General features: G+C 38.9%; 2 protein-coding genes across 2 annotated transcripts in view; both read left to right on the forward strand.

The window, feature by feature from the left end:
* Window positions 1–7,486, forward strand: part of SNX2 (sorting nexin 2) — a 30,683-nt gene extending 23,197 nt beyond the window's left edge. The window contains exons 10-15 of the mRNA XM_066181381.1: window positions 15–108; window positions 1,846–2,051; window positions 3,252–3,395; window positions 5,966–6,046; window positions 6,152–6,223; window positions 6,998–7,486. Coding sequence (XP_066037478.1) covers window positions 15–108; window positions 1,846–2,051; window positions 3,252–3,395; window positions 5,966–6,046; window positions 6,152–6,223; window positions 6,998–7,048 — 648 coding nt within the window. The 3' untranslated portion in view covers window positions 7,049–7,486. The remainder of the gene's footprint in view (window positions 1–14; window positions 109–1,845; window positions 2,052–3,251; window positions 3,396–5,965; window positions 6,047–6,151; window positions 6,224–6,997) is intronic.
* A 6,659-nt stretch (window positions 7,487–14,145) lies between these two features.
* SNX24 (sorting nexin 24) overlaps window positions 14,146–19,784 on the forward strand; it is an 89,515-nt gene continuing 83,876 nt past the window's right edge. Inside the window, exon 1 of the mRNA XM_066181383.1 lies at window positions 14,146–14,249. Coding sequence (XP_066037480.1) covers window positions 14,190–14,249 — 60 coding nt within the window. The 5' untranslated portion in view covers window positions 14,146–14,189. The remainder of the gene's footprint in view (window positions 14,250–19,784) is intronic.

The raw sequence follows: 19,784 nt of genomic DNA on the forward strand, positions 1-19,784 counted from the left end.
TCATCTTTTGTCAGTGGTTTGAAGAAAAACAGCAGCAATTTGAGAATCTGGATCAGCAACTTAGGAAGCTTCATGCCTGTGTTGAAGCACTAGTCTGCCACAGAAAAGGTAACTTTACTTTTATATGAACCTTAGGAAATGGTGATGAAACAAGAGCTCAGCATATCAGATCTCTTAACTAAAATAGTTACACAATGTATTTTATTTGCAATTTCTAATTGTATCTTCCATTTAAAATTGCACTAGTTTTTTTTTATACCTTTATTTGTATACCTTTAATTTTAAATTAAACCAGAGTATCTGTCATTCCTAGAGTCACTATAATGATATAGCATATTTTTTTTCCCTTGCAGTTTCATTATCACGCCTAGCAAGTGATTCTACTACAGTAGACATCCATAAATTTCTTTTGGTCTCATGACAAGAGTAATTTCTTTCTGAACAGAAAGTGGCTGCATAAATCCATTTAAACATCTTTTGGTTCAGTATTGCAGTTAACCGAGTTAAGTGCTTGCACAGGAATTTCTTATTCTTAATTTAATCTGCATAATGATAAACCCTCAGCCACTGTTAACTTTTCTGGGAAGATAAGTAGTCACAGAATATCAGCTTTTTGTTTGCTTATTTTAGATATAACCAAAGCCTGTAAGTTTATATTGTAATAAGCTGTGCTGCTCTTTGTCAGAGATGGATTTCCATCAGATTATTGAAAAAACCAAACATAATAAAAACCAAGCGAAGTAGAACCCCAAACAAACCACAATTTTGAATTTGTGGCTCAAGAAGACTATGTGTGCTTTCTGACAATATTGTATTATGCTAAAATATGGTGTCACTTTTGAGCATTTCCAAAAAGTACTTGGAAATGTTGTAAGTTGCTTTCTCATAATTCTAATCAGGAATTACTCTTTGCAGTAAAAATGTTTTAGCCACTTATCCTCAAGGCTAAGGAGTATTTAAGAAGTAATAGGAAATGGAAATCTTTATTTACGGTTAATTTGACACCTTACAGATTTTAATAACTGTTGGCTCATTGGGTTTTTTCTAAGAGTTGTGTTTAAATCGTAAAGGTTTAAATACCTGAAGACAGCTTCCCTCTACAATCACTTCTGGTGTTCTAATGGTTCTGGAGGAGCTTCAAAGTTGCAAACTAACCTGAAGTAATTTGGACCAAACATTTGTTCGAAGGTCATGGAACTAAACTTTGTACAGGATTACTTACCTGGGATTTGGGATAACGGCACCAGTATTTGTTGATAAATTAGCTCAAAACTTCACAGATGCTGATATGTGAGATTTGGTTGGTGTTTTTTACTTCAAGGCATATCATAATGTGATTATACATTACAGTATGCACACGTAAAAGTTACTTAAACTCGATGAAACAGCCCAATAGGAATAAATTCCACTCATGGGAGTGGTGATCTTGTGAAGGGGTTGGGTTTTTTCCTATGCTGAACTAAATGGAAGAAATGTGCTGTAAACCTGTTAAAATTGTTCTGAAAATTTGCTCTGTAGGTGACTTGGCTTTTGTTTTGTGGGTTTGCATTTTCTCTGAAGTGGGCAATTGGATAATACTGAAGTGACTTTTTTTTTTCACGTGTTTTTCTGGACAGAATAAGCATTGCATTAATAAATAGACTTGGCAAAGCATTAACTGATTGAGAGTTGTTTTGCACAGGAGTCTTTCTCCTAAATGTGGTTTCATTGTGATGTCCTTGTGTATCTTACCATGATCTTTAGCTTCTGTTCAGTTGGTGAAGTTAAACCTCTGTTCCACTGATTTATACTGCAGAGTAATATAATAAATTAACTAGATCATGCTGAACATTACTCCTGTTTCAGAGCTTTCAGCCAACACTGCTGCCTTTGCTAAAAGTGCTGCCATGTTAGGTAACTCAGAGGACCACACTGCTCTATCTAGAGCTTTGTCTCAGCTTGCAGAGGTTGAGGAGAAGATCGATCAGTTGCATCAAGAACAAGCTTTTGCTGATTTCTATGTGTTCTCAGAACTGCTTGGTGATTACATTCGTCTGATTGCTGCAGTAAAAGTGAGTACTACTAGGAAAAATACTGATTTAGTGTTTGAAGTCCCATTCCTCAACTTACAGGTTCAGGGTAAATGAATGTGTGCATTTGCTCATGTAACACAATTAAGTTTTTGCCTGATGTTCCAGCAGAGTAAAGTGAAAGCATTCCTAAGTTATTCCAATGACAAAAATGGCTGTGATTGAAAATGTGAATGGAGCAGTAAGATCCAGAAAAAATGCAAATCTACTTTAAGCAATACTAATTGTGTATAGTATTTGGGGGATACTGTACTCTACTGAGTCTAAGCATACTGAACCTGTTTATTTCAGATTACTTACTGTTACAGTAAGCATACATAAGTGTGGAAGAACATAATTTGGTATTCTGTATCTGGTAGATAGCCATTAATGTCTTTAAATAAGAAAGAGACGCAATTTGTGGATCTGCATCTCATTAAAAAAAATATTCAATTTAAGTGTAAGCTATGCTGCACAGCATGATTAGGTTTAGACATGGGCACAGGTATGTTTGAATTCTGCCCAGAAACACCTTTGAATTCGCCAGGTTGCTGGAAGTATATATTTTTTTCTTTTGACTTTGTTTTTCTATTTTTTTTCTTTTCTTTTTTTTCTCCCTGCTGTCCCTGCTGTCCCTGCTCTTTTTTCTCTCATCTCTCTTTTCTTTTTTCTTTTCTTTTTTCTCTTTTCTTTTTTCTGTCTTTTTTCTCTTTTCTGTTTTCTCTCTTTTTGTTTTTTTTTTCTTCTTTCCTTTTTCCCTTTTTTTTTCTTTTTTTTTTTCTTTTTTTTGGATATGTTTACTTTACTTCTGCTGCCTTAGTCCATTTCAGCAACATAAACATGTTGCAGAAAATGCGTGTAATCCCTACGCATGAGCAGTTTGCTACTATCTGCATTTAAAGAATTGTCTGCATAATAGAGCACTTCATAGTGCTTGTTTTTCTAGTGCTTTAATAAAATGAAGGGCATAAAATGATTTGGACCACTGAAGTGTCTGCTCTGAAAAGAGTTCTTGAATAGCCTGTTACTTGTATTGAACTGTGCAAGCATGGTGTCAAGTGAAATGCAATACGTGGTAGACACACTAAGGTTTCTTTGAGTATATTACTTGTTCCAGCTTTATCCTAGAATTATTTTTTCCTACTGGGAATTTTGGTAGCTCTGAAAATTTCAGTTGTTTAATAAGTTTGTCTGTTCTCACAGGGTGTGTTTGACCATCGAATGAAATGCTGGCAGAAGTGGCAAGATGCTCAGGTCACTTTACAAAAAAAACGTGAAGCTGAAGCTAAACTCCAACTTGCCAACAAACCTGATAAATTACAGCAAGCTAAAGATGAGATAAAAGAGGTAATGTTATCAAACATTATTTTGGAGGTCAGTCTTTCTGCATTCACTCATTCATTCTGCATTAATGCTGCTTTATACCATTTTTGTTTACAAATCACTTACTTGCTGTTTCCCGTATTTACTGAAATTTTTAAAAGAAATTTACTTGAAACAGTTAATGTGTGCAAATTTTACTCATTGTAAGATCTGAAAGACAGTTAATACTGTCTCTACAGAGTCTGGGAGTTTGGAGGGAGGGAACATGGACAAGTTAATGCTTTTAAATGTTAACAGCTCACTTGGATAGGCAGAGGAACACCTCTTGGTTTCTAAAGCTGACTTGGGTAAATTCAGCAAAGATATCTAATAGAGAACTATTCCCATGTTTTGCTTAAATATGCAGTTTTTCTACCCATATATATGTGCATGTATATATGGTGTAATTTCAGTAAAAATCTAACATGTTGAAGTGTCATAATTTATACACTTTTTCTATCATGCTTCACTAAGGAAATTGAAGAGGTAGGACAACTTAATTATTTAACACTAATGCATTCTAAGTATGCTCTAGTGCTCTCCCATTAAATAATAGAAGAAGGTTATTGCAGATTTTAAGCTCTTACACAGTTGCTTTGTTTGGCTTTCTCATTGGTCACTAACCACATGCTCCTTTGTTCGTTTTGCCCTTTAGTATATTTCACATACAGTATTGCAATAACTCATTAACTTGATTTTCTTTTTCTTAAAAAAGTCCTTTGTTTTCTGAGAAAACCTACAGTTGCTCTTGTGTGACCACATTCTTGTTGATTGTCTCTCCTGATGTCACCCATCCATGCACAATGAATTTCCTGATTACTGGTAGTAATGGGGAAATAGTGATCCTTTCCCAGTCCAAATGTTAAAGTAATCGCTTTTTTCTGTAGGAATTATTTTTCCTGCATTATTGGATTATTAGAGAATGTTTTTAGTAAACCCACAGTTGCAATGTGCCAATTAAGAGTTCTCACTGCCGCTGAAACGTTTTCAGAGTTGCTGAATTCTGTAGTGGTGGACCCTCTGGCAGAGGAATTGCCAAGTGGAAGCCTGAGCAGCTTGAGCATCATCCATGACTTGGTTGTTTTTTGTGGATAAAGGGATAAAGCACAGTCCTAGACAGTCCTAGAGATGCCTTATTGAATGAGAAATTTCTCCTTGTCAGATACTATGAGGTGGCAAACTGTTGCCCAGTGATAATTCATGTAGGTCCTGGGATTTGGGCATGATGAAACTGAAATGTTGAATTCATTAGGCCTGTAGAAGCTTTCACAGAAATCTCAGGCACCTCTGGACATGGTAGGAAGGTATGGGCTATCCTAATCTCCTTTTCCTTAGCCATGTTTTATACTATTCCAGTTACTAGCTAATTCTTCAGGCTGATCTTCCATGAAGAAAATAGTATTATGACTTACTAAATAGCTTCATAATGTATATCTAAAAGAGCAGTCAGGGGACTATGAAAAAATGTACACTAAAAATATAAATATGGAGATGTTTATTGGAACATAGGTGGTGTTTATCTGGTATCACAGTAGAAACTTGACACTGTATCACAAAATGTTTCTGTGAATAAGTAGCTCCACTGGATTGCCAACAGAAAATGCTACATTGAAGCATGTTGCTTCCCTGCTGCTTTTTTTGATGAAGACAAATGTAACTGAATATATTCCCAGTTAATATGTTGAGATTAACAGATACAGTTGCATTTCAAAGAACTGCTAGAACCCTGTTGAGCTCTCAGTTTATCTACACAACTGGCTTAAATTTAACAGTGCAATAGGGGTGTAGAAGCAGTTTCAGGGCAACGAAGATGCTGATCTTCTCTTCTTGTCTAGCTGAATGTCTTTTCACAGAAACTAAGGAGAAACATCCTAGTGTCATATATTGTTATCTGAATGCAGTCCTCCCAACATGGCAAAATCCCATTAGAAACATCTCTTCCTCTGAATTTTCCTCTAGTGATCTTCTTACCTGCAGTAAGGTTTCTACTCCAGATTTCTGTGAAAACAGTTGCCATTGAAAAAGAAGGCTTGTGATTTGGGAAGCAGATAAACACATCTTTAGTAGCTAGTCATTTGCAACAGAAATATGATAGCTATAATTAAATACTTGACCAGAGGCAGAGATGAATATTTACTCATCTCTTCTGGAATTAGGAAAATATGGGCAACTAACTTGAGACTCTTCCAAGCTTGATTGAACAGGTTTAGGTTCCTTTTTATGAAGTTTGTAAAGGGAATAATAAGTTAAGCCTTTGAGATCCATTTTGTTTTCTGAAGAGTATATTTTAAATGTTGTTAAATGTTCTTAAGATATTTTTGCATTTTACCTGCAGATAGCATTACCTTAGAGATACCTTTGTTGTAACTGATCTGATGACATCCTATAACATAAAATTGGAATTGTTATTGTAGGATTTTGTTTTAAATAGACCAAAACAATAAAATAGGTTCTTTTAGCTCTTAAGTGACTATCAATGTGCTAAAAAAATTCAGCTACATGTAGACTGAATGGACAACACAAAATCTTACCTCTGTATGTCTTTCCTTTGCCAGTGGGAGACAAAAGTTCAGCAAGGGGAAAAAGATTTTGAACAGATCTCCAAAACCATTCGCAAGGAAGTGGGAAGATTTGAGGCATGTATAATTTTGTCCAAGTAAATGAAGTTTTACTGTAGATAATATTACCATTACTAGTAAAGTATTTAAGAAGTTAATATGCCATAATTTATTTATTAACAGAAGGAACGAGTGAAAGACTTTAAAACTGTTATTATCGAGTACTTAGAATCGTTAGTGCAAACACAACAGCAGGTAAGATAAATTTTAAGCTTTGTACAAGTTAATAAATAATACATTCCATATTAGGTTAGTTAGAAAAATATGGGCTTTAAGCACAGCAGTTTCTAAAACATTAAGAGTTACTAGTCTGTACTGTATTGGTAAATGGCATGATGATTGCAGTTTCCCAGCCTTTGCAGAACTGTAATTCAGGGAAGCAATGGAGAAGCTCACTTAGGGATATGGGCAAGCAGAGGGTCTCATCATCTTCTCTAACTGAATTAGTACTTTTAGTTAGAGATTGGAGTAAATCGTCATCATTATGTACTTGCACTTACTGAAGAGACTTGAATTCTTAAATGTTTATTGCTCTTTTTAAAAAGTACAAATTATTATTGAATATTGGAAAGCATTAAAACAGTTTTCAGTATCTGAGAAGTAGGCCTTGTTACTAGAAAAAGTCTGGGCTCTTTCTTCTGTTCATGGCAGGAATATAACACTCCAGCTTTGTTTAATTAAAAAAATATCCCAAACCAGTGTCTTTAGCAATAAGTGATCTTTAAAAACAATGTGTATAATTGTATTCTATAACATTGTATTCAACATGTGGCAACATATTTATAGCTATGAGCAGATTTGTGTATTTATTACTTGTGTTTTTTCTTGCACTGTATAAAAATACTAATGAAATAAGTACCTATGTTCTTACTTTGCCTTGTAGAGGCAAATTTACTGCAAGAGGAGGTAGGTATGCATTGTGTTTTCCAACATTTAGTACTTAATGGGTGATTTTCCCTTCTCTTCAAGCTGATAAAATACTGGGAGGCATTCCTACCTGAAGCCAAAGCCATTGCCTGAAAGAAGAATATTCCAAGTGACAAGACAGTCTGGATGTTTGTCCTGGATGAAACTAAATTCCACAGTGAAATCACTTTAAATCATCCAAATAAACCGCTATATATTTTATGAATTAACATGTGGCTTTTTTTATATACCACAGCATTTTATTAACAAGCTGCATGTCCTGACCCTCTTTGAAGTGGACTGTGGCGTGATGTTCTGCAAGACATTGCTGAATTGAACACTATTGTGTCTTAATACTTGCACTAAAACGTGCACTGCAAGGCCAGAAAGCTGATTTATTTGTTCTGTACAACACATTGTTCTGTAGTATGTTTACCTGATCTTTACGAAACAAATTTAATTGCATTGATTAATGTTCATTTAAACATTCCTGTACAAAATCATGTTTTTGTGATTAAAATAATAAAGGGATGTACCTTGTGAAACATTAAACACTCTGGGCTTGTGTCTGTAGATAGTTATTGATGTTCTTAGGAGTACCATTTGGAACAAATAAAGATGGATCCAGCTCAAACCAAACATTTAGCAAAGAGTGCTGGAGAACATATTAAAGATCCACAAACAGTTATCCATTGTAAACTGTTCTGTTTTTTAATTCTGAATCTCTTCATTACAGGTGCTCTTTTCACTTGAAATTATCACTGCCTTGGCAAAGTCTACTATGTTAGTACTCATAGGATCAAAAGACTGATACTTGGGCAACAGAGTGAAATCTTCTTCAAATGTTTACAAAGCTTCTGCAGAGTTAAAATCACCTGCATGGTCAAATATTGGTTTCTTACTGTACTGATATATTGCATCAATTGTATTCAGTGGTCTCAGGATACAAAAACAAACAAACAAAAAAGAATCTTGCAGTAATTCCAGTAATAGTTGAGGAAGAAAAGTGAGTAATTCAACTGAGTGTCTGTTAGTTGTAAGAGCCAGCATTCTGTTTGGATTTTCTTAAATAGGAAATACATTTGAAGGGACTGGTTATACTTTTTGCAAGAAATCAGAGCCGGTAAATATTTTTCTGAAATACACAACCTTAACATAAGATGTGCTGTCTTGTCATTTTAATGACATCCTGAGCCTGTTGATATATTAGTATTAATGGAAGCTACTAATGTTAACAAATTTTAGGCAAATATTAATCACATAAACCGAGAGAAGCTGTTGCTTTCAGCTAGTCATGAGACTGAAGGATAAAGCCATGAATTTGTATTGTTTGGGGTCAGAGATAAAGAAGCATGTAATACCATTTCTGAACAGAATGAAAACCTCCATTTAACATTGAATTGGAAAGTCATACTCTATTTTTACAACAAAGTTAGTGTAAATTTGACAGATCAGTGTTTGCTATTGTTTCTCTACTTGCCTCTCTTGACCCAGTATTTCCAGAAGTTTTCAAGGAAACTGGAACAGAAAAAACCCCACCAAAATTTATCAAGCGTAAATCAAGCTTATTTTTAAATGGTTAAATGCTAAAACCATAAGCTAGTAATACCTTCTGCATCAGTATTTGTTCAGTACTTGATCTTAAAACTGCTTTTTGAGGAGCTCAAGTATGCAGAAGGTTTATGATGAAGAAACTGATCTAGCCATTACACTCTGTTAAGTGTTACAATATACATAATGTTGGCTTGCTTGCTGCTAATGAACAGGGAGCAACAGCTCAGTATTAAACTTCATATATATACTGCTCACACTGAAAATGGTATTTCCAGAACTAAAGGACTCAGTTTGGACAAGCAGAGGTCAAAATGGGTGAACATATTTTTCACAATCTTTTTTCTGTAAGTTGTTTGTCCAGCTTTCTTAGCTCTTGATCTCTTTTTGCTTCTATCAGAGTTAGAGTTCATTTGAATGATGGATCAGTTTTCTTTTCTTTGTGACAAGAGAATGAGAAAGTCTGCTAGCAAGGATTAGTGTGGCTATCTATACCAGCCAACTGAAAACAGGAACGAGTTGTGCAAGCTTTTTCTTAAAACCAGGAGCCTTTTGGGGAACAAAAGGATAATGGCATTTCTGGAGTTCACTGTCACACAGGGTTGGCTGCTAATACAAAAGATTTTAGGGTTTTCTTTGCATCACAAGGTTAGCTTGAACAGAAGATCCATATCAGCTGTCACAATTGGCTAGCATAAAATTTGTGTTGTTTCAAGAAGTTGTTAATGATCCTGAAATTAGCTCAGTTGGCTGACAATGCTAAGGGCTCTGTGTTCAAGTCCCAGATGGATGGTTCACTTAAGAGTTGGACTTGATCTTTGTGGGTCCCTTTCAACTCATAATACCCTCTCATCTGGATATTTGTTTTGCTAATATTCCCCTGCATTGTGAAGATTGGAGGTTTGGTTACTGTCTCTCTTTGTGTAAATAATATCCATATTAGCAGATGTTTCTCAGCACAAGTGAATGGAGGTATTACTGAACTCTTTCCTCTGTGGACCTTACTTTGATGTTATACTAAATTTAAGTGTGTATTTCATTAAAACTAAAAGCCAATGTACCCCTGAAGAATTACTAGCATGAGGAATAAGTAAATGTTTGCAAAATGAGGAACTGCATTTGGAATACTGTATGAAAGACATAAAATTCATAACATAACATGAATTCTAATTTACCTTTTAGGTCAAAATAGAATGTAGATATTTGCAACAAATTCTTCTATTTATCATGTCTATGTTCCTTTTTAAACTAAATATATACAACATAAAGTGGCTCAAATTGAAGACATTATTTTTTTCTTAAACTGCTGTTCAGTGTGCAGTATGTCTCTAATTCTTTCTTCACTGTCCCTTTTAAAATAGAATATTCTGCTTCCCTATCAATTATTCTTTCTTCTACCTCTCCTAAGTTATTTCCCTCTGAAAGCCTCATATGGGGGTTTATTTCAGCATCTGTGGAGTTCCTGCCCCAAATATGTCAGTTTCTCTCAAATTGTGGAGATGAGTTGCTGGCTGGTAGATCCTGTACATTTAAGTGAACAGCCAACATCCTCTAAAATGATGTGTACAGTGAAATGATTGTCTTAAAGAAAAACAGTGGAAAAAAAACCCTTTGGGGTTATATTTTTTCTCTCCTTCCACTTTAGAGTACAGCAGGCTATGTAATATTTTTAATTAGTGGCAAAATATGAGTCCATTACAAACATGAGAAAAAAGGTAATATTTTAACAGGCTAGAAGCTGAGTTTTCAGGTTGTTCAGAATGTTACTTGTTACCTGCTAAGACAATTCTTCCTTTTTTTAAAAATTCTTGTCTTCCATAGTTGGATCAATGGTAGTAATTGCAATGGTAGTGACTTGCTAGTAATCTTTTGATTTTACTGGTGAAGTCATTCCTTCCGCTCCCCCACCCCAGATCAATAAGGAAATTATTAACAAAGAGAAGGAGTAAAGAAGAGTACACAAAGCAGCGTAGGCAAACCTGTCCTAGCAGGATATTCATATGCAAACTAAAGTTAAAGAAATATGCAATGGAAATGGAAGGGCAAGAAAAGACTAGAGATAAACTATATATCTGTGGCTGAATTTTGTGAGTTGACTTAAAATGAGTTTTGTAGCAATTTAAAAATTGACAAACTTAGATTGTCTAAGTCATCTAATTAATGACTGTCGTTTTTTGATCTGGTCTCTTGTTTTGCTGTGTATTTTACTTATCACTTAGACTAGAATTTTTGTATGTGTTTCTTTGCCTTCTATTCTGGAAACTAGCCATTCAGAAAGGCCTTGAATCATGAGAATTAGTGGAAAGTGATCTTTCAGATTTGCCTGTAATTGTTCCTTTTTCTCTCCTATGAATCATTCTAACGTGACAAATGCTGAATTCCCTGTCCGTGTATGAGGAATTGCACAGTGATTATTTTGGAAAAAAAGGAACAGAGAAGTGGCCAGCAAAGGGGCGGATTGATGATTTCTAGTTTCTGTAATCATGGAAGGTTAAGTAGAATCTGATGACAGGAAACAGTTAGAGCTGGAGGGAATATCTTCTTAATTTATTTCACATTCTGGATCAAGGTAATTTAGGAATATAACCCGAGATATTGATACCTGCAACAGCACCCAGCACTGAAGACCAACACTTCCTAGAGTACTTTTTTGAGAGTCTGCTCAACAGATGCATTTGAAGACAGTCTATGTCACTGTTACCAGTACACTTCAACCATTTTGCAGTTCTGCTTTTAGGATTGCTTATATAATTTTAATACACCTTACGCCAGTTCAAGTCAAGCTACATTTGAAGTATATTCACCTTGTTTTGTTTTTTTGTGGGAAGCATTGTAACATCTGTGCAGTTAGCTTTGAAAGACCAGGATGGTTTTGAACACATTTTGATAGCATTCTGTGAACTAATGTTTCTTAAATTTTGTGTATTAGACAGAAAGTTAATCATTGGCCAGCCAACCATGGGGAGAAATCCTTTTTTTTTTTTTCTTCAGATGTAACTTTAAAGATTAGCCAACTAATGATGATATATTGTGTAAATTAAGTATTTAACATTCCAAAACATATTGACGTATTTGAAATCAGCTCACCATGTAATCTTCCTTGTTCCTCTTGGCTGATGGACAGTCAAAAGTTCCATTATTTTCTATTGAATTTGAAACCAGATTAATGTCTAAAACTTTCCTTTGTTAATAAGTTATATGATATTAAAGAGAAAGGTAGCTTTTCAAAATTACTGCTTATTAGGTTGCAAACAGCCACAAAAAGTGCTCCTACGAAATTCTTCTACTGTCTTCTCAGCATAAATGCATTATGGCACAAGTGGTGTCCTAAGAATTATCTCTCTGTTTTTTATTGGGGGGGACAACAGAATGCCTAAAGACTGGATTCTTAACCAGAAAGCAACAGAATGATAGCATGGTACTTACTACCTAGTATGCCCACATTTACTAGAGTGATGAGCCTATTATTATATGGCTGGTCTTTCCTTGGGATTATTGTAATATCTTTATCAGAGGGTGCTTTGTGGGGGAGTGGGATTTTGTACACACCTTTCAGTCAAAGGGCATGTGGAGAGCATCTGGGGACTGGAAGCACTGCTCTTGTCACTACTACCACAGAGCTGTGCAGGGACTGTCCTGCACCATTGTCAGCAGTTGAGGACACTGAACCAGGAGCAGTGTTGTGCAGAAACAGATGCATGAGGAATATCTGGCTTTGATGTCAGATAATTTTTTAAAATTTTTGGTTTGTTACTTCACTGTAGTTTTAGCAAAGTAAAATAGTGTTAGTTTGCTTAAGTCATCTTGGTTTAAGTCAATTGATGTCTACTTTGTATTGCAGCCTTCAAGATCACAGTTTTTTGCTTAGGGCAAAATATGAAATTTTTCAGTGAAATAAAGAGATAAAGAGATGGAGGTAAAACGAGCTTGTAATATTCTCCCCAGTACTATTAATCCAAAAGGACCCAAGTTAGTTTTCAAAAGAAATTTCAAACAGCTGATAGCATAAACCGCAGACATCAGATAAATTAGTTTTCTGCCCATTTTTGAGGTATGTTATCGTACTTGAATCTACTTATGAAGAGCAAACCCTCTATGGTCACGGATTTATCATGGTAGCTACTCTGAAAGATCAGTGAGAGTGTGAGGTTGTTTCAGGTAGTGCCTGAGACTCTCCAGACTCACAAGGTGAGTTTTAAAATATGACCATCTAATACAGTGGCAGCTTGTTGACATTTTGTAGTGCTTCCAAATGGTTTGAAGCTTGGAGTTAGCAAATTTGTGTGAAGTGAAAGCATTTGCCTGTGCCAACAGCATGACCTTCTAAATGCACTTGATATTACACCTTCTGTTTCTGCCTCTATTACACTTTAAGCTGTCAAAACAACTGCATATTTTGGTTTAATTTAATTTCTCCAGTGGCAAAAAATATCTACACTTCTCTGAAATGGTATGTTTTTCTCTCCTAAAAAACAAAGTTAAGAGATGGCTTCTCGGGAACACACACAACACAGGCAACTTTCCTGAGCACCACTTATTTTTTTTCTTCTTAATTTCATGTCTGTTCACAACAGGTACTACTAAAGGTGCTGCTTTTGTTTGTTGACTGACCTAGTCATGGCCGAAGGCTGTGCTGCCATTCAGTGGGCTTGGTAGGCTGCAGAGTTGAGTGGTAAGAAGCTGTTATGAGGTTCGGTAATGGCAAATGTAGGGTCCTGCACCTGGGGAGGAATAACCCCGAGTACCAGCACAGGCTGCAGGCTGATCTCCTGGAGAGCAGCTCTCTGGAGAAGCACCTGGGAATCTTCATGGATCACAAGTTGACCATAAGCTGGCAGTGGTGTCCTGGAGTGCATTGGCAAGACTGTGGCCAGCAGGTGGAGGGGGCTCCAGTGACACCACATCTGGAGTGTTGTGTTAAATTCCAGTCTTGGTACAAGAAAGACAAGGTACTATTGAAGAGGGTCTGGTAGAGACCACAAAGATGATGAGGGATCTGAAGCATCTCTTGTGAGGAAAGATTGTGGAGCTTGGCCTGTTCAGTCTGAAGAAAGACAGAGAGGATCTCAGCAATGCATATGAGTATCTTAAAGGCAGGTGCCAAGAGGGTAGTGCCAGATTCTTTGCAGTATTGCCCAGTGATAGTATGAGGAGTAATAGCCATAAACCAAAACACAAGAAATTCGACCTCAGCTTGAGGAAGATCTTTACACTGCGAGTGGCAGAGCCCTGGAACAGGCTGCCTGGGCAGGCTGGAGTCTTCCTCTCCCTCTCTCCCTTTCTCCAAATCCATCTGGATGTGTTCCTGTGTTACCTGCTCTAGGTGACCTTGCCTTGCCATGATCTCCAGAGGTCCCTTCCAGTCCTAACGATTCTGATTCAGGTTTGAGCTGCGGTGTGAACGTACGACTGGATAAATTTATCCCTTTGGAAGTTTATTCTTTTCCCCTCCGTTTTTTGTGTGCTCCGCAGTAGTGCTGCAGCTCTGGCTGAACCAGAAGCCGACGCTGTCGAGCACCGTTCTGTCCATGTTTTAAATCACGTTTTTTTCCAGAGGAAGCTTCTCCCGCCTCGTCCCGGCAGCGCGAGGGGACGCGGGGGGCGGGGCCGAACCAGGGTCCCGCCCCGCCCCTGTCACGTGCTGCAGCAATCACGTGATAGGCGCGCAGATGGCGGCGTTGTCGCCGCGCTGAGGGGACCCGGTATGGAGGTTTTCATCCCGTCCTTTCGATACGAGGAGAGCGAGCTGGAGCGGGGATACACGGTGAGGTGCGCCGGGGCGGAGTACGCCCTCGCCTCGGGGTGGCCATATGCCGGCGGCGAGCGGGGGCTGCGCTGGGGCGCCGGGTGGCATCAGCGTGCCGGGGCCGTCCTGTCCTCCGTGCCCGGGCCACCCTCGACTTGCCCTGCCCAGTCTTGACCTGACCAGCGCAGTCTGTCCTTACCCCGCCAGTCCTGTCCAGCTCTGCCCAGCCTTGCCCTATTCTCCCCGTCTCTGCCCTGCTCTTGCCCCGCCGTGCCCTCTCTAGCATTGCCATGTCTAATCCTGCCCTGTAGAACCATGCCAGCCCTGCTCTGTACACTCCAACCCTGTGCCCTCCTTGTCCAGCCCGGCCTTTCTACGGCCAGCCGTGCCCTGCCCAGCGCAGCCCATCCCTGCCCTGCCCCTCTCGGCACAGGAGGGATGGAGGGATGGTCTAAGCCCGCCAGACACCTGCTGCCTCACACGAGCTCTGTTCTGCTGGGCAGCAGCGACAGTGGGTGGTGCGGCGTGACCAGCAAGGGAATAGAGGCATCTGCTCCCTCGCCACTCGACCCTGCGAAATCCCGTGCAGCGCCAAACACGGTGAAGGGGCTGGAGTATCTCTTGTGTGTGGAAAGGCTGTGAGAGCTGAAACTGCTCATCCTGGAGAAGAAAATGGGCAGGGGCATCTCTTCAATGTGTACAGATGGTCTGAATGGACAGAATGAGGGGGCCAGACTCTCTTTGTGTTGATGCCCAGTGACAGGAGAGGTGGCAGTGGGCAAACATCAGAACACAAGGGATGCCCTTTAAACATAAGACAAGACTGGTTTGTTATCATGAGGGTGGTCAAGCACTGGCATAGGTTCCCCAGAGGACTGTGAAGTCTCCATATTTGCAGGTTCTCAAAGCCTGCCTGGCCATTATCCTGGCTAACCAGCTGTATAGTTGACCCTCCTTGAACAGGCAGGTTAGTCTGCACAGTTTTTAGAGGTTCTTTTTGTTCCTAGTAGTTTTTTCATCCCACAAAACTGTTGGACATTCACATGGTCCTGGGTGGAGAGAGGTGGACCAAAACCCAAGGTATTTGTCTGAAAGTGGATATTCAAAGCTTGCTTCTTTTATTAAATATATTAATTTAGTAGCTTAGAAAAAAAATTGAATCCTGTAGAACATTTGGAAGATTAATCCATGTAGGCATGCTTCCATGAAGCAAATTCATCTTCTTTATGCTTAATGCTGTGTATTATTTGGTCCTCACTATAAGCAAGTGTTTGTAGGCCTTGTAAAAGATAAACCACTTCAGCTGTATTAATGTGGGAGTGTAGCAGCTTTAATATTTTTACCTCTTGGGTGAACTTAAACGTAAGTGACTCCCTACAAGATACCTCTGTGTTTTGGGGACTTGGCTTTAAAACATTTTGACTGAATGTGATTGAATGTGATTACAATAGCACAGACTCATCCCACCACATCCTAGTCGAGCATGTTAGTTGAAATGACAGGGTGTTTTCTAAGATGTTCATATTAAACAAATAGGATTTTTCAAAGTAATGTTTATTTTAGTATTTGCTTTTAATGAGTCTCTATTTCTTTAAATGTGAAGAGGAGTCCGTGACTCCTGCTATTTAGAGGATTTGGGTTTTTAAAATTTCATGTTAAAAATGAAATGTTAAGCGGTGTAAGCTTCAAAGAAATGAGAAACGAAACTATATGATTTGAGGAGGCTTCCAAGAAAATGATCCTGAGAGCGATGATGTTCTATTACAACACTGTTGATTGTTACATCATTTTTTGTCTCGAGTCATTTACTGGTGGTGAGACAGTCTCATGGATCTGAAAGTTGCTCTAGATCAGTAGATTTTGGTAGTTTTTCCTTCATGATTATTTTGCCATTTTAGTCAGGTGAGGGGATTCTGTTCTGCATCCGATACGAAACATGATCAGACTTTATGCTGACCATGAAACTGAATGAGGAATTGTAGCTAAAGTTTGTCTGGGTCAGACAGGCTTGTAGGAGAAGATACGGAAAACTGTTCTGATAATAACATTGTGTCTTTCCTTTGTGTTTCAAAAGGCTTATGGACTGTTCATGAGAAAGACTTTTGCCAGTGTAATTGCCAGTTTGTGATTATGTGAATAATTTGCATAAATATTGTTCCAAGTACAGAAATTCAAAGAGGTACACTATATGTCTTTCCAGCAAAACTGAGGTTAATGGAACGTTGCTCTGTACCAACTATGAAATTATACAGGCAATTCACTTTAAGTTAGTTTTCATCATCAGCTTTAGAATGTTAGCATTTAAAACAGTTTGGTTTAAAGGTCAAAGAAGGTGTACTCCTGGTGAACACTACTGACAAACTAGTAACAAAGGACAAGAAAAGTAGCTGAGCTAGTAATTTTTTTTTTTTTCAGTCTTCACTTGCAGTCTCTTTCCCACAGTTCTCAAGTGGATGGACTGCAAGGCAGGGAATGAGGAAGTAAGTTTTAAGAGATGATAAGGGTCGTGAAAAACTTGAACACACCTAAGTCTATGGGTACTGACAAGATGCATGCCAGAGTTCTGAGGGGCTTGGCTGATGTAATTGCCAAGCCACTCTCCTTGATATTTAAAAAGTCATGTGATATCCCAGGTGACTGGAAAAAAGAGTATCCATCTTTAAAGAGCATGGAAAGGAGGACCTTTCAACCTACCAATTGGTCATACTCGCCTCCATGCCTGAGAAGATCATGGAACAGATCCACCTGAGCTCCTAGAAGCTCTGCTAAGGCACATAGAGGACAGGGAGGAAATCTGAGGCAACCAGCATGGCTGCATCAAGGATGAGTCCTGCCTGACCAGCCTGGTGGCCTACTGTGATGGAGTGGCTACATCAGTGCATGAGGGAAGGACTACAGATGTCGTTTATCTGGACTTCAGTATGGCCTTTGACATGGTCCCCCACAACATCCTTCTCTCTAAATTGGAGAGAGATGGATTCTGCAGATCAGCTGTTAGATGGACAAGAATTTGTTGGATGGTCACATCCAGAGGGTAGTGAGTAGTCAATGGCCCAGAGTCCCAGTGGACATCAGTTGGAAGTGGTGCCCTCAGGGGGTCTGAACTGGGACCAGTGTTATTTAATATCTTCATTAATGACACAGACAAAAAGATTGAGTGCATCCTCAGCAAATTTGCAGGTGACACCAAGCTGAGTGGTGCGGTGACACTCCTGTAGACAGGGTGCCATCCAGAGAGGCCTGGATAAGCTCCAGAAATGTGTCTGTAGGGCCTTAATGAGATTCAAAAAGACCAAGTACAAGGTGCTACACGTGAGTTAGGACAAACCCTGTTACCATTCCAGGCTGGGAATGAAGGCACTGAGAGCAGCCCTGCTGGAAGGACTTGGGTTGCTGCTGGATGAGAGGCTGGACATGACCCAACCATGAGCACTCCCAGAAGGCCAAATGTGTCCTGGGCTGCACACAAAGCAGCGTGGGCAGCAGGGGAGGGAGGGGTTTCTGCCCCTCTGCTCTGCTCTGCTGAGACCCCACCTGGAAGGGGGGTACACATCCAGCTCTGGGGTCCCTAGCACAAGAAAGAGGAAGACTGTTGGAATCAGTCCAGAGAAGGGGCACAAAAAGTGGATCAGAGGTGAGGACCTCTGCTTTCCTCTTTCAGGGAGGAAAGGCTAAGAGAGCCTGGAGAAGAGAGGACTCTGGTGGTCCATTTTTGCAATAAACAGGGCTTTTAAGAAAGACAGGGACAGGCTTTTTAGTAGGTCTTTTTCAGTAGAACAAGGAAAGTGCTTTTAAACTAAAGGAGGGTAGATTCAGAGTAGACATAAGGAACAGTTTTTACAGTGAGGATAGTGAAACCCTGCACAGATTGCCCGGGGAGGTTTCAAATGGTCTATCCCTGGAAACGTTCAAGGCCAGTTTGGATGAGGCTCTCAGCAACCTGACCTAGATGAAGTTGTCCCTGCTTATTGCAGAAAGAGTGGGTTAGATGACCTTTAAAAGTCCCTTCCAATCTAAACTATTATGCAATTCTGTGGTCACAGAAGTACCACTTTACACAGTTGATCATTTTACTGTTGTCTTTCCCACAAATGCTAACTTGCTCAAAATTGAAGTGTTTTGTTGGAGTGGAGTAGCTGGAACAAGGAACTGTCGGAGATTATGCAATTTATAGCAGAAAAGGATGATGGAAGCAGATAGAAGTTTGCTGACCTGCTGACTGCCTACCAGCCCAGTCACATGCCAGTGGGTTACAGAGGGTGCCTCCTGCACTGTGGCTGCCAGCACTGCTGCAGACAAGCAGCAGTCAAGGATAGTTTTTTGAGAAGAGTGGTGATGGTTGTGCTAGCGTCTTTGCTAGAAACAGTGAGTGGTGACCTCCAGCATGAAATGAGAGACTGAAGGGAGAGTTGTTCCTCTCTATGGAGGCTTTGCATTGCAACCATAACATGCTTTCCTGACATCCCTGGGTTTCTGGTTCCTTATCTTCAGCAGAACAGAATCCAGTTCCCCTGGATACAGGCTGCTACTGTGTGTTCTTACTTCCTGGAAACAAAAGACATAAAAAGGATGTTTCTCCTTTTCTTTATGGGAATTCATTACTTACTTACTGCTTTGTTTTCAGCTTAAGCCTGTTGTTCCAGATTATTTCCTTCTTTTCCCTGAAATGGCTAGGCAGCACTTGGAAAGTGGAATGGTCAGAGATCCATCAGTTCTGCAGAGAAGGTGTTAATGATTTGCTATAGAAAGTGGAAATTTCTCTCTAGCTTCAGAGGGAAAACCGCAGTGCAATTAAGAAATAGAAAGGGGTGTCTTGACCAGAGATATAAAATATTAGGTGCATAAAAGATTAGAAAGAAAAATTAGGGAAAATCGTATGAGGCAATGCTTGAACTTGGGGTCTGTCAATAAAGTAAATGGGAAACACAGTTCTTTCAAAAGTATTTGTTTCCGGAGCCCAGCTTTTCTAAGGCACTGTTCCTCTGATATAAAATCTTAAAAGTCTTTTTTCCTCATCCCCCACACAAAAGAACCCAAACAAAAACCCCTGAGTAAACTTGCACTTGTTCGAGTTCTGTTTGGAGTATGCATAGAATGATGAAACTTAGAGTATGGGAAACGTCAGTTTTCTTGCTGGACAATTAAATTTCATTGTCAGTTTGAATTGATGACACTGGCTTCTAAACTATTGAGCCTGTGCTAATAAATGCAACAGTTGTTCATAATTTGGCAGTGAATGACCTTTAAATGTAGGCGCTTACTAAGGATGTCTCTAGAGAACAATTCAACTTCAACATGACACTCACGTGTTCTTCTCGTCATTTAAATATGCTCCCTTTGTCAATAACAGAATAATAAGTACTAGTTAGATTTCTAATGTTGATTCAGATCCTAGGAAACTTACTGAATAAATTAGTGTACATTTGATTTATATTGACCAAAAAAATTTTACAGTGGTATATTGCAGGTCAAGGTGACATACATTTAAATGTGTTGTAGAGCAGAGGGCATACTTGACTGACACAAGTGCTTACTGCATTTTTAATTAACACT

The sequence above is a fragment of the Chamaea fasciata genome, unplaced genomic scaffold, assembly GCF_029207755.1.
Source record: "Chamaea fasciata isolate MVZ Bird 193981 ecotype frontalis unplaced genomic scaffold, bChaFas1.0.hap1 SCAF_4, whole genome shotgun sequence".
Lineage (NCBI taxonomy): Eukaryota > Metazoa > Chordata > Aves > Passeriformes > Sylviidae > Chamaea > Chamaea fasciata.